At 35.2% G+C, this 14,447-nt stretch overlaps 2 protein-coding genes across 2 annotated transcripts; one reads left to right on the top strand and one right to left on the bottom strand.

Annotated features, from left to right (window-relative positions):
- The first annotated feature begins 3,171 nt into the window (after window positions 1–3,171).
- On the top strand, window positions 3,172–5,588 carry LOC110755470 (lysM domain receptor-like kinase 4). The gene has a single exon (XM_021956679.2). It carries the CDS (start codon window positions 3,282–3,284, stop codon window positions 5,118–5,120), a length of 1,839 nt encoding a protein of 612 aa, XP_021812371.1. The 5' UTR covers window positions 3,172–3,281; the 3' UTR covers window positions 5,121–5,588.
- Window positions 5,589–6,195: 607 nt separating this feature from the next.
- Window positions 6,196–8,354, bottom strand: LOC110755464 (alpha carbonic anhydrase 7-like). Its single transcript, XM_021956672.2, has 6 exons — window positions 8,261–8,354; window positions 7,292–7,509; window positions 6,951–7,160; window positions 6,644–6,811; window positions 6,497–6,550; window positions 6,196–6,406 (listed from the first exon to the last, which is right to left on the bottom strand). The coding sequence occupies exons 1-6, from the start codon at window positions 8,349–8,351 to the stop codon at window positions 6,320–6,322; spliced, it is 828 nt and encodes a 275-aa protein (XP_021812364.1). The 5' UTR covers window positions 8,352–8,354; the 3' UTR covers window positions 6,196–6,319.
- Window positions 8,355–14,447: the final 6,093 nt, after the last annotated feature.

The raw sequence follows: 14,447 nt of genomic DNA, 5'->3' as shown, positions 1-14,447 counted from the left end.
CAAGTAAATGAGCCCAATTATTGACCTAGGTGATATTCTTCTTGTCCACGTGGCGCCTTGTGATTGAAAGTCGGAATATTTGCTCCCACAAAGTACTCACACACTCATCCTAGACACATTCTAGACAATGTTTACCGACTTCTTCATAACTCAACTTTTATCATGGGATGATCTTTCGACACTCCTTACGTTGAAAGCAACACTGACCACGATTGCTTCTAGCTCACCGGAGTTCTTCCAACTCTCCTTATGTTGAATCCAATACTGGTCGTGATCGATTCAAACTTACAAGAGAAAAACCGCCACCACAACCTTGGTGCCATCAACTGTATGAGTCACCAAACATGCAAATGAATGCAATATGAATGATAAAAGTGTTTGATAAATCACCAAGTAAAAATGGAACACGATTTATCTCAAATAAAAACTCAACTTTCCAAAATTTATGGACTGAAAATATGATGAAAACTTTGAAAAATAGTCCTTCAAAACAAAGATTGCTTGATTGACAAAAAATAAATTAAATCCCAAAAACATTATCATTTTCAATAGATAATTACATGTGAAATTAAACCAATAGAAAAGGCAAATATACAACAAAAGAAAGTTTTAATCAATCACAATATCAAAACAATCGAAATGTGATCGGACACCTTTGTGGGAACATATATTTCACCGGCCAATAAGAAGATGACACGTGGAAAAGGAATATTCCTTAAGTCAAACTTATTATTCTAATTAATTTCTATTTAATTAGGGAAATTATCTTTGATTTAAGATAGGAATATCTCCCTAAATCAAGGAACCAATCTCCACCAAATCTCTTGGAGTAATTCCTATCATATTTTTTGGGAAGAATAATCCTAACCAAATAAGGATTATTCTCCCAAAACCCTAGCACACAAGGAGACTATAAATACATAGCCACACAAGACATTCAAGATAATTCTAAATTCCTCTCTCAATACCAAAACTCTACACAAAAATCATCTCTCTTTCTCCTTGTCGTCGCCCCTCTCTCACTATCTCTCCTCACAAGGCTAAGCACCACTACACACGGCTAAGGCCACTCGGCTCTCCCCATGAGAGAAAACTCCATCCAGTTTAGCTATTGTCGTATCTTTTATCAAAGATCCAATTGAACTAACTTAGGCATCGGAAGGCCTTTGGCCAACACCCCCTGGGTGTGGTCTATTTACTTCTATTTATTTCGCAAGAATCAAGGAAGAGAGAGAAAGAAGATCAAAGATCGAAGAATCAATCCGTGAATATTCCCTGTATGGAATTTTGCACAAACAACCTTGATATTGTGATATGATTGAAAACATGATTTCCAAGCAAGTTACTTAAAGAAATAATAAATAAAAGATATTGAAAATTATGCCTAAATGAAATCCAATCCTAAAGGGATTCTGATTGACGTAAAATTAGAGAGAAATCATGAAAATAAAATCATATTAAATGTCAAAAACGTTCCTATCATGTGTTCATGAGAAATGACATGGCTTACCCTTGGATCAAATGTCTCATAAGTGTTAAGTCACAATTCTATTATTCAAGGATTGTTGGGATGTTTCAATCCTGCTGTTTGTGCAAATAATCGCTAGGGTGAATATTCGCTTCTAGATCCTTCGCCCTTTGAACTTCCTTCTCTCTCTTCCTCGATTCCTCTAAAAAATACCATAGTAAATAGACCACACCTGGGGGGTGTTAGCTCGATACCTTAGTTAGTTCGATTGAATCTAGGTGAAACAATAGCTAAAAAATGGTATGAAGATTTCTCTAGGGTAAGAACTAGGTGGCCAGAGCTGTGCGGAGAATATATGGAGAGAGGAGAATGGAGAGGCCGACAGCAATGGTGTTGCCGTTGGCTAAGAGAAAGGGAGAGTGGAGCTTCAGGTATTTTTCTAGGGTTTTTAGAAGTACCTTGAGTGTTTGGTGTAGCCTTGCTAGGGTTTTGTAAAGAATAAGCTCTTATTAGGAAGGAGTTTATTCTTTTCCCAAATTGTAGAGGTTGAGTCCATTAGGGATTTGATTGGGATCAAATCTCAGAATTTGATGATGATAATATCTCTTAATTAGGATAATATCTAAATTGGTGGTATTATCTTATTGAATAAAGATAATATCCCATATTTAAGATATTATCCTTATTTTTAGTATTAATTAATTGGCCAAATAAATGGGCTCAATTAATTAACTTAAGGGATATTCTTCTTATCCACATGATGTCTTGTAATTAGAGACAAAAATATTTGCTCTCACACCTGCAGTTTCTGGAAATCAAAGACCTATACTACGTTCTAGGAAATGCCAACACAATTTCATACTAACATTATGTGAATATCTTCAAAAAGTGTGAGTGTAAATAATGTCATTATTACCCATATTATACTAATGAAAAATGTTAGATGTATCACATTCATTATGCACTACCTCTCTAACAGGACACTTTATATGGTTGGACTCCACCTCTATTAGAAATCTCCTTAGCATTACTTACTCTACAAGTTAGGATTTATTAGCAATTACCAGAGAAGATGCCTTTCTTTTCATTGCACATTTTTGCTTACAAGAATCCTACTCTCTAATAAGAGGGTCAAACTTAACTACAAAAAAAAAGTTGGCCCACAAGAATTCTCCACTTGAGAATTAACACCATGTACGCCAATTATATACCAAAAAGGGGAAGTATTTTCTTCAGCATACTACTCGACTCATTCACGCTCAAAACTGCTTCTTTAATTTTTTTTAATTTTGTTATACAAGCGATTTTGGGAGGTGGGAGAGGGGAGGGAATCAAACCTAGGGCCTTGAATTTAAGGTTAAATACTCATAAAGACTTCAGTTATAAATCCCTTGCAATCTGCTTCTAAATTTAAAAAAGAAAGAAAAAATAAGAAATATATTTGAAAAATGCAAAGGATGACTGTAGAAACAAGTCATAGAGGATCTTGATTGCAAAAAACACACAGAAACAAGTCAAACTGTACCAATACTATAATCTGTTCCCATCTGGCAATTGCTATTATATATAGCCGGCCATTTATGGCACTTTGTTGTTGCTTCTTCCTTAATTTAAAGTTGACTATACTTTTGACCATGCATATTGGCCGGACCTGGAAATATTAAAATGAAATATCCATCTTTCATTGCTAGCTCTCCGATCAGCAACTAACTAATTTAGCACTATCTCATCTAAACCAAATCATTCTTCCTCTCATTTTCTTTTTGATATCAGAAAAAAAAACAAAAACAAACAAAAAAAACAAAAAAAAACAATGATTTATCTCTGCTTTTTCATCTTGGTTTGCCTAAATTTAAGCTATGCTCAGCAGTATTATGATCCAACTGGGTGTGCTTCTGATGCTAGCTATTCAGGCTCAAGATACATTTGCAATATGTTCCAAAATTCTTGCAGAACATTCTTGGTCTACCGAGCCAACCCGCATTTTCAGACTGTTTCGAGTATCTCGGAGTTGTTTCAGATGGACTCTGATGCGCTGCTTGGGCTCAACAATCTTAATTCTCCTTCTGAGGCACTCAGAGCAGGTAGGGAGGTTCTTATTCCCATTGACTGTTCTTGCTCAGGTCAATATTTTCAGGCAAGTTTCAGCTACATGGTTTCCGAAAACACATCATACTCCGAGATAGCTTGTGGCATTTTCGAAGGCTTGCTGAAGTCCTTTACACTTAGTGAGGAGAACTTTTCCCAAGAAAACAAGCTTAAGGTTGGTACTGAGCTTCTTGTGCCTCTAAGATGTGCTTGTCCTGATAGCAGTAGTGGAGACAAGTACCTTGTGACATACCCTTTCGTTGAAGGCGACAGCCCAATCATATTGAGCCAGAAGTTTGGCATCTCTCCTGAAGATTTATGGTCCGTAAATCATTTAGGACCAAGCCAAACTGTATTTCCAAAAACAACTGTTTTAGTTCCCTTGAGAGCACCTCCAGTCTTAAACTTCAATATCCTAGATTCTCCACCTCCAGCTCCTGATTTTCTTCCCACAAATCCTGTGGAAAAAACAGTTAAAAACACAAAAGTGAAGAAATTGTATATAGTAGGGCCTGTTGTTGGGTTTTCTCTGCTACTTGCAGCATTAATTGCATTTATAATTTTGTATAGAAGGGCTTTAAAGAAATGGAAGAGTGAGAAGCTCCAGTCCTTTACTGCTTTGAGCTCTCCAATTTCATGTTCAACAGTCAGAAGCCCTCTTAAATCCGGTCAAACGGGCAGAAGCTCTCCAGTTTCATCATGTTTATCTCCGGATATTCTTGCTGGATTGAAGTATTCTTTGTTCAATTATAGCTTAGAAGAACTCAGGAGAGCAACAAGGGATTTCAATGAAGAAAACAAGATTGGTTCTCTGGTCTATAGGGGGTTGATAAATAATGTTGAAGTGATGATCAAGCAGATGCGGTTTGAAGATACCAGCCATGTTATTGATGTACATTCAAAAATCAACCACATCAACATCTTGAACTTAGAGGCTGTTTCTTATGGAGAAAATCACTTGGCTTGGTCTTATCTGGTTTTTGAGTATCCAAGCAATGGCTGCTTGAGGGACTGCTTGTCTAGTCCATCTATTACTCCTCTCAAGTGGCATCGACGAACACAAATAGCTTTTGATATTGCTACAGGACTTCACTATTTACACTGTTGTACTTTCCCTTCATGTGCACACCTAGACATAAATACTAGAAACATTTTTGTGACAGAAAATTGGAGGGCAAAACTTTCGAATATTGGAACTATCTCTCCATTTGGATCTTCCGAAGGAAATGACAAAGGATGGGTTGCACCAGAGTACCTTCTGCATGGCTCAGCTTCTGAGAAGGTGGATATTTTTGCATTTGGAGTTGTTTTGCTTGAGCTCATCTCAGCAAGAGAGGACATTGATGGAAAGTTTTTCAAAGAGTCCATCAAGTTTTTGGGAGGAGGTGCTAGCGAAGGTGGTTTCCTCGAACAACTTAGGAGCTTCATGGATCCACAGCTGGAGGACTATCCTCTTGCAGAGGCTTTATGCTTAGCTGTTTTAGCAAAGGCCTGTGTGGAGGATGACCCTCTCCATCGGCCGTCCATTGATGATATCATGAAAGTCCTTGCCAGAATGGTCTGATCAGAAGTTGATCGATAACGAAGAGCCAGATTGGTCACCGATTATGGAAGAACACTTGTCCACTGAACTGTAACGGTGTAAAACCTGTGGTTGTTAAAGTTGGATCATAAGTGGTTCCATGCCTCCTTTGTACATATTGTTTATGTCTGTAATATCAGGGTTCTTACATCGATCATATATTCTGTAATGTATGAACGTCCTATGCTTTATATTCATGGACCTTAATATTGTTAGAAATAAACAATTAAATCATGCAGGTGAAAGGAGCTGGATAACTAGAAAAAGAAGGGTTCGAGCATGAACCATGATCCCCATGATCCGAAAATAAGCCACTCATTATTTTAAAGTTATTTTTCTTCATTATTACCCTCTTAAATTATTCATGTTTTAGTTTATTACATCAGTTCTTAGAAAGAGACGCATGCATCCAAGGGTATGTAATTGCAAGACATGGCTGGTTAGATTCCATTTGGTCACTGCTCACATCACATGTTGTCTGAAGAGACTTATTTAATACATTTTCATTTTCTGGTGACGCCAAGAACTTGTTGCTTCCACTTGTTTGGTATATACTTCCCTTAATTCTAATGTTTTATGGACCACCTAGAGTACTAGAAGCTTTTAGCTTAATAAAAAAAAAAAAAAAAAAATCCCCATAGAAACGAAGAGTAATGGAAGGCGCAAGGCTCTTTAAATTCTCCGACGTGGGATTCACACTCTCAACACGCCCGCCATTTGATAATTTGTGTCAACCTTGCTGCAAGTGGATATGATATCACTCTTTGTTCAATATTTTTGATATAATCCTCTAAAAATCTGATAAGATGAGCTTTATATGATGCCGCTCTTCCCTCCACCCTTGTGTTTTCTACTTAATTCTCCTCATCTTTCTGCCTTCCACTTTCTCTATGTGGGATTTTGATTATTGCTTGAACATTTATGCTCAGAAGTTAATATGAATTATTTATATGTAACAAAAAGGAAAAGTAATTTAACATGGTCCAAGCTTCCCCCGCCAAAAAAGCAAAAACTTGGAGAAGAAATGGAAAAATGGTGTACAAAAGAAACATAGCTAGAGTAACCCTGGTGATCATAAGTCGCTTATTTAAACCAGACCCTGCATATCTCCTCCAGGTTTCAAGATCTGCAATAAGTGATTGATGGTGATATATACTTGAGCCATAGAACTCTAGCTAGATTCAATTCTCTTCCTCTATGGTGGGTTTATAAAGTTGCACGACGCGCCTGTTTCTCGGTTGAACTGGTCTTGCATTAGTGTCTGACTCCTGCAAGATCTTCCACATTAGTACACAGAAAGTATCAAATTATCAATGCATATATATTTTGCACATTAAAAGATTTAGGATTGAACTTACATCATGAACAGCTACGCGGAGGAATTTGACCTGTTCACTTGAGACACTCCTCACCTGATGATTCAAATAAGATTCAGATAAAAAAATTTGTCACTAGAAAATGTATTATGATGTTTTGGTTAGGGAAGCAGAGGAAAGGAAACTAACCTCTTCAATAATTGTCCAGATAACATCTTGTGTGCAAGGAGGAATTGTAAGAGAGCCAATATATCTGTAATACTTTGTACTGCCTGTTTTTATTTGCTTTGGATCAACCATACCAACCACTTTCTGCTTTTCACTGGTACCAGAGATGTCTGCTAAATAATCCATCATCTAAACACAAAGACAGAATTAAGCACATCAAACATGAGAGAGAGAAATAAAACTATATAATTTCGACTACATGAGAGATGTGGTCAACAATGTAGTCAATAAATGTGGTAAATGTAGCGTCACTCAAGAGATTAATTACCGAAGTCAAAAACGGATCAGGCTCTCCAATCTTATACAGGATTCCAGTCACAGCGATCTTTCCAGTTGGGCTCTGATGAACCAGATGCACCTCTAAATCAAAGCTCTTGTCATTGACGGTGTGTTCAGAAGGTGAGTGCCAGTGGCATTGTTTGAGCTGATACAGAGTTCCATTTATTCGTATAAATCCTGCATCAGCTTCCCACTTCAACTGCAGCCACAAATTGTTTAAACATACGATGATTAATATTTGGTAAAAGTACTTTTTCCTTATGGACTTCAAGGAAAATTAAACTTCACCAAACCCAATTTAAGTACCTTTAGCTCTCTCTTTTATCTTACCATAATATCATGGCCTCTATTCTTAAGAGTTGCATTGCGAGGCCTGTAGCTACCCTGAAGTCTCCCCAAATCCGACACTACTTCAACTCTGTCATCTAATAGATCGATCGGAGACTGCATCGATCCCTTGTTACACAGGCTCCATTCTTGGCGAATCTCTCCCCATCGAGCTGGCCCCTTCTCACTGTCATCTTCATAATTAAACTCCCTCTCATCTTCTGCACCATCAAGAATATTAACAAAGATGAGAAGCAATGGACTAATACCAAAATTCCATAGCAGCACTACCAGTGGCCAACTTTATAAAGCAAGCAAACCAAAAGTTCAGCTAGGTCTCAGCCAACTTACTACCACAATTATATGCATGTATATATAAATATATATATATACAGTCCCCTTCTATTGAGGGATCTCTCAAATATTATTTGAGGGACACCCTTTAGGGTACCCTACGAATTTTTTTTCAACAATTCAAACCATCTATTTTTTAAGTCTACATTCATAGATCATCCTTGCAAAAAATTAGACAAATCGGAAACCGTTTCGATATCCAATTGTGTCCTACAAAATCAACAAACATAGTGTTTCAAGAAAGTACTAAAATTTCAATAATTCAATTGAGTGGTCAAATGATATCAAATTCAAATGATTTTTTTGTAGAGTTTATCTTTGAATGAGTATCTACAAAATAGACGGTTTGGATTAGTAAAATACAATACGGATTGGGCCCTAAACTTATTTGAGGGATCCCTCAACCGAAGCTCTCTATGTATATATACATATAAAACAAGGAAAGTTGAAATTCCCTTGTGAAAAAATGGCTGAGAGAAAAGATCACAATGACATGTTTGTTTCAGAAAATGCATAACCTACCCAAAAGAGAGATTAATAATGAAACTGTTTAAGGGCACATTCTGTATTTCTAAATAGTTAAAATAATAATGAACATGAAGTTATTAATGCCCTTACCAACTTCGTCAGATGTTGCTTGGTATGAAAGCAGCAAAACAAGGACAATGAGGAAACTACAAACCAAGATTAGGGTGGCAAACTTCTCCATTTTTGTGCTGCACTGAGAGCTTATCGGGGAATAGGTTTAGTTGCTTACATATATATAGGCATCAGCCTGAAGTATGAAAACAGAAAAAACAAGTGTTCCACGATCAAGAGACTTTCAAAACAAATTTTCTTCTTGGACTTCATATTTTCTCATGTGGAGATCTGATTTGAAAAAAATTAGAAGACAGACAAGTTACCCGTCGATACACAATTTTTAATTAACTACATTAAAATATATATACCATTTGGAAGAAGACCCTAATTATGGTGCTCTTTTTCTTGCTTTATGTCTTAAATTTTCTACAAGGTAGACTCCATCTGGTTTACGTCGTTGGTGACGATTCTTGAAATAATTATTAGAGTTTTGATTTTATATATCTATGCGTCATGCATTTGAACAGGTCGCTATAGTCTTGGAGGTTGGCAAAACATGAGTAGGTTTAATACTTGGGTGGTTGGTGGTTTGAAGGTGATGTACGAGGTTCTACGTACCTAGTCTGTTTGTGATTTACTTGTTTTTTATTGAGAAATTCTATGATTGCATTCATAATACAGCCAAAAAAGCAACTAGCCACAAATTGCCAATACAAACTAGCTACAAAGGGCCATTACAATAACAGAGCTGTCTAACATCGAAATTAAGACAATCTAGTGTGCCTCCACTAACAATCACGCATGATTGAAGAAACTATGGCATAGGCATCCCAACTAAGATTGCAAACTCAGAATAATAAAAAAGAGATCAAACTTGAAAAAACCAAGCCATAACAATACAAATAAAACTCTCATAAAGAAAATATGAAAAGCTCTCACAAAGAAGAAGTAAAAAGCTCTCATAAAAGGATAGGTGAGAACTACACAAAGAACTCAAAGAATCTTTGTGACTTATTCCAAACATAAAGAAACCGCAAAAAGATGGTAGTGGAGATCCGACGCTGAAACGCAAATGAAAATTCAACGCTTAAATGTAGCCGCCTATAATGGTTGGAGAAAAATCATAACAAAACGAACCAATAAAAGAGTTTTCCCTATTTATCTTCGTTGTGTCTGTTTGTGATTTACTAACCAATAAAAATATAATTTGTGATACATTGGCCATATTGCTAATTTTATCTTACGAACTCATGAGTCGCATGAGAACCACTGCTATACACTTGCGAATCCATATAGAGGCGAGTGGAGGCTATGCTCGCCATGCAACAAAATATTCTCCATTAATTTGTCTTGTTACCTCAAAGAGAAATTTATAATAAAATTCATTTCTTGTATTGATTTTATATATAAATACTAAAAACTATAAATTGAAGAAAAAAAAACTCAAAAAGGACATGCTGATGTGTGAAATACCATTATTATCCTTGCATTATGATTTTTTTTATATAACTTTAATGGTAGTGTTGTAATTTTTAGGTTTTTAAAGGCTTGTATTGGTCCCTTTGAAAAGTCAAAATGTGCTTTGTCCTAAGGCTTGAGTTTTGTAGGGCTTTTCTATATTTTTAGCCCTACTTATGAGCTTACCGTGTGAAAAGCCCAATTATCTTTTGATATTTTATTTAAAGGCAAAAGTAAGGTGCTCAATTAAGTGGCTCAAAGACATAATCAATTGCGGTCATAACATGTAATACAATAACATTACCCTTTTTTTTTTGTCATCCTGACATTACTATTTAACAAATTCAAAGTAGAGTTAATTTCAGTTTGGTACCCTCCAGTTGTACTCTTGTCATTGCACTCTCAATTTTAACAATTAAGTCCCTCATATTTGTAATTTTTTTTCAATGTGGCTCCACCGTTAACCTGGCCTTTAGAAAATCTGTTAAGTGATTATGTGTCATGTGCATGACCTTCTTTTTTGCATAAGAGAATAAAGTATTAATAAGATATTTTAAAATTTTAATAAAAATTTGAAATAATAATAATAATAATAATAATAATAATAAACACCAAAAAAAGAAGAAAAAAAAACTAGGTCTCTCGCCTTGCCTCTCCTTCCCCCTCCACCTCATAAAAAAGTGGGTATCGCATATGAAACCTCATCACTTAACAGGTTTCTAACGTTCACGCTAACGATGGAGTCACATTGCAAAAATTTACAAATATAGGGTACTTAATTGTTAAAATTGAAATTAACCCTACAAAATATAAACGTACTCCACAATTTCCACAAATTTAAATTCACAAAACATGCAGAAACTATATATTGATTTTTCTAAATAAACTTATGATGTAACGATGGAACATGAAATAATAGTCTAGATGATCAATGTAGATAATTCGTGCACGTATATGGTTTAGTGACAATAAATTAGTGCATACAAATCTGATATACACCATTATGCATATACAAACTCGCTTCATATTAAACTAATAGTTGTTTACCAACTAGTTTAGTAGTGCTATGTAGACCAGTTCATTTTTAATTATGCATATACAAACTCTCTCCATTTTTAATATTTCAAAAATATCTATGTAGACCAGTTCGTAAATTAACTAGTTAGTTGAATTATAGAGTCAAATTCTGAACCATCCATGGCCGCCAGAAGGTCAAAGGGAACTTCAACTCCGATTCTCCTATGTGAGCTCGCTGTTGCACTGTATCAGCATTGAAAACGATTCCGCCTTGGAATGGTTGGGATATTACTGTCCACGAGATTTGAAAGAAAAAGAAAACGTCAAATTTGGGGACAAAAATCCCGCTGTAAAGTTTTTGAATGGAAGTCCTGTTCCGTCATATATAATGTATTGGTGGGAACTAATTTCAGTGACGACATTGGGAGAATTAAAATCATGGTGGCCAAAATCCTGCGTTTCGACAAAGAAATTTAAAACACAAAATGAAATTTAAAGTTTTTCTTTATAGGTGAATAATTTATAAATGAGTGTGTGGTTGGTAGAAGTGTTATAGTGGTGGAGGTGATGCTAGTGAGGGTGATTTTGGTGGTGGTCATGCATGAGGTGACAAATGTTATGAGCTTCAAATTCTATGTTTTTTTTTTTCTATATTCAAATAGAATTGAAGCTTCTTTTATTTCAGGCGATATGCCTAATTTATTCATCAAAGAAAATATTTATTAATTAAGTTTACTCACGTGCCATTCGATTTCAAAACATAAATATACTTCATTGCGCATGTCATATTGGTCATCTTGATTTTGAGAAAATGCAAGCTTAATGCCGGTGTCAATATTTTATGTGTTTTAATATATTTTTTTCTTACTAAAACAATGCACATACGTAATAGCCGCCTGACCATTGACCCTCAAAAGTGGGGTAAGATGTGCACTTTCATGATTTATAATACTTGACCATTCTTTTTTTTTTTTTTGGTCTGAACCACGAGGTGGTCCTGGATGGGCCCCAATTATGGGTGGCACTTTTAAGCCTTAACCACAACCCAGACTAATCTCCGCTCACACCGGGTCGGCCCGTGAGGGGTAAAGTGCTGGCCAAAGTGGTGACTCCGTACAAGAGTAAGGATCGAACCCCTGACCTTTCTTAAGGAATGAGAGTGATGAACCACTCACACCAACCACCTTGGTTTTGACCATTCGTTATTCAAAAACGAAGAATGAGTTTGTTCTTCTAATTTTGCTTTGCTCTCTGAATTTGTTGTTTTTTTTTTTTGGTCAAAATTGAATTTGTTGTTTTTTTTGGTCGAATTTGAATTTTTTGTTTAGTTCTCTTGGATTTCCTTGTGTATCATGTGGGATGCAAAAATATTATAATTAGAAAAAGGATATAGACAAATCATTCTTACCCCATCTCTTTGACCTGTCCCAATTGCAACTTGTGTATTTTTTTTTTTGGGTTTTCCACAAAAGGGAGCTAATTTTTCCACTCCTCTTTTGTCCATTTACACTCATTTGTATGTTATAGTAAAAATTATTAAAAAAAAATAAAGGGGAGTGGGAAAATTAGCACCCTATACAAAAACCCTTATAGAGTCTATTTGGAGAGAAAAACCCAAAACTAGCAACTTGTAATTTTCTAATTCATTTTTAGAAAATTTGAACACACTAAGAACCAATTAGAAATTGACAAGTGACTAGTTTTGGGCTAAGGACCTATGGCAAAGGACCTATGGCAAATCCTTTTCAAGAGTTTGTTTTTAAATGTGAAAAGAAGCAATGCATGGTGTAGTGTTCATATGCTCTAGTCTAAGAAATATTATTGTTACTTTGATTATATTTTGCATTGTGTTTGGAAAGAAACAACAAAAAATCATGGAGTATTAAGGAAAACTTCAGGTGGATCGTGTTATGAGATTCCCTAGTCTCAACCAACCCCAGATCAAACCATCACACATTGAATTTTGTGGGAACTTTGACTTCTTGTTTGACACAAATGATTTTTATATTTATATTTTTCATTGTTGAACATAAATGTTGACAATAACCATTTGACATTTTATATTGAATATATGTGGTGTGCAATAGAAATAGAGTTAATTACAGTTTAGTACCATGTAGTTAAGGGATCATTTGTTATATAGTCTTGGCTTGATGACCTGACTTAGACTAAATTTAGTACCATGTTTGTTTCATCTAATTCTAGTCTTAGATGGGATTGCAAATATTGGGCCCACCAAAAACACCTCCTTAAGAGCAGAGCCGGTCCTGGGTTTTCTAAGGCCCAGGGCAAATTTCTAAAGTGTGCCCTTTTAGACAAATTAAAAACTAAAATTACAAAAAAAATTTATTAACAAATTAATTTTATTAGGTAAGATTTTTTAATTTTTATAAAAACACAAACAATAACAATAAAACTAATGAATAAAGAATAGTAAAATTTGGATTTTAAGCATTTTTTCTTTAACTTGAAACTTCAAATTTTCAATTGTAAAGAACAAGAATCTCTGTTGAGTTTTTTGCTAAAACAAATAAAAAAGAAAAATAAGTTAATAAAGATGTCTCTTACAAAAATCCTATTATACATCTATTTATAAAATAAAAAATAACACAAAGAAAAGACATTCAAATTGCTAAAGCTTCCTATGTGTGTTGCTGCCACTACCAGGTCTTTTTTTTGTGGCTAAGATAAGAACGTTTGTTTGGTTTTTGTTGTTGTTAAGAACTCTTTGTTTCCATATGTTTAGTTTCATTAATTTTTGTTTTTTGAAATATTATATTATATAATTTATATTTAGTTTTCTAGGGAATCTCAAAGAGTTTTGTTTGCTGCCATAATTAATGATTACGACGACTTCCTCCTAGGACACTGACGGTTTGTGGGGTTTGTTTTCTGTTAATGTAAATACATAGGCTGAAAATTCATATTTTTGTGCCCCCTTGAGTTTTGGGCCCTAGGCCAGGGCCGGCTCTACTTAAGAGAGGACTACTAAACCCATGTGGAGGGAGGATTAAGTAGTCTCATATTTACTAATATATAATATGCATATATTATATTGTAATAATAACAACATATATTACTATTATTATATATACACACACACATATATATATATATATATATATATATATATACACACACGTACATTATTATTATTATAATATACCCATATATATACACACATATATACATATTAATATTATAATAATAGTGTGGGGGTCTTTTTCTTCTGGCAACTACAAATGGGCTGGGCCGCTGTAAGAAGCGATTTGGTGAAATTATCCCCTTGTGTCTAAGTTCAAAGATTAAGCCACAAGAATGTTTCGAAAGGGTAGTAAAGCCTTAGGAGACACCTTGATTACCTTCACCAATGAAAATAGCAACAACTTACATATTAATTTTCTAGCTTGGCATGAGAGGCTTGTGGCATGGAAGCAAAATTGCCATGAGTTTAGCACCGAAGAGAAAGCTGTGTGTTTCTAAGAAAAAAGGAAAGTATTAAGATGGGAGAGGATGGATTTGTAGGAAGTTTTGGTGGAGAGAGATGGGAATAGGTGGCTTAAGTGTTCTTCCGGCAGCTTGATAGAGTCAAATACTACAGTAATCTGCCAAAAAAGGGGAAAATGAGGGAGAAGGGTGAGTAGAGCACAAATTTGCTGGGTTTTGCAGGTGAGAGAGGAAGCTTGCTCTCCAGATGTTGATGATGCTTGCTGGGTTGAAGAGACCTCCTTTTATAGCCGTTGGAAGC

The sequence above is a fragment of the Prunus avium genome, chromosome 6 (genome assembly GCF_965620075.1).
Source record: "Prunus avium chromosome 6, drPruAviu1.hap1.1, whole genome shotgun sequence".
NCBI classification, from domain to species: domain Eukaryota; kingdom Viridiplantae; phylum Streptophyta; class Magnoliopsida; order Rosales; family Rosaceae; genus Prunus; species Prunus avium.
This window is presented reverse-complemented; position numbering and strand designations above follow the sequence as displayed.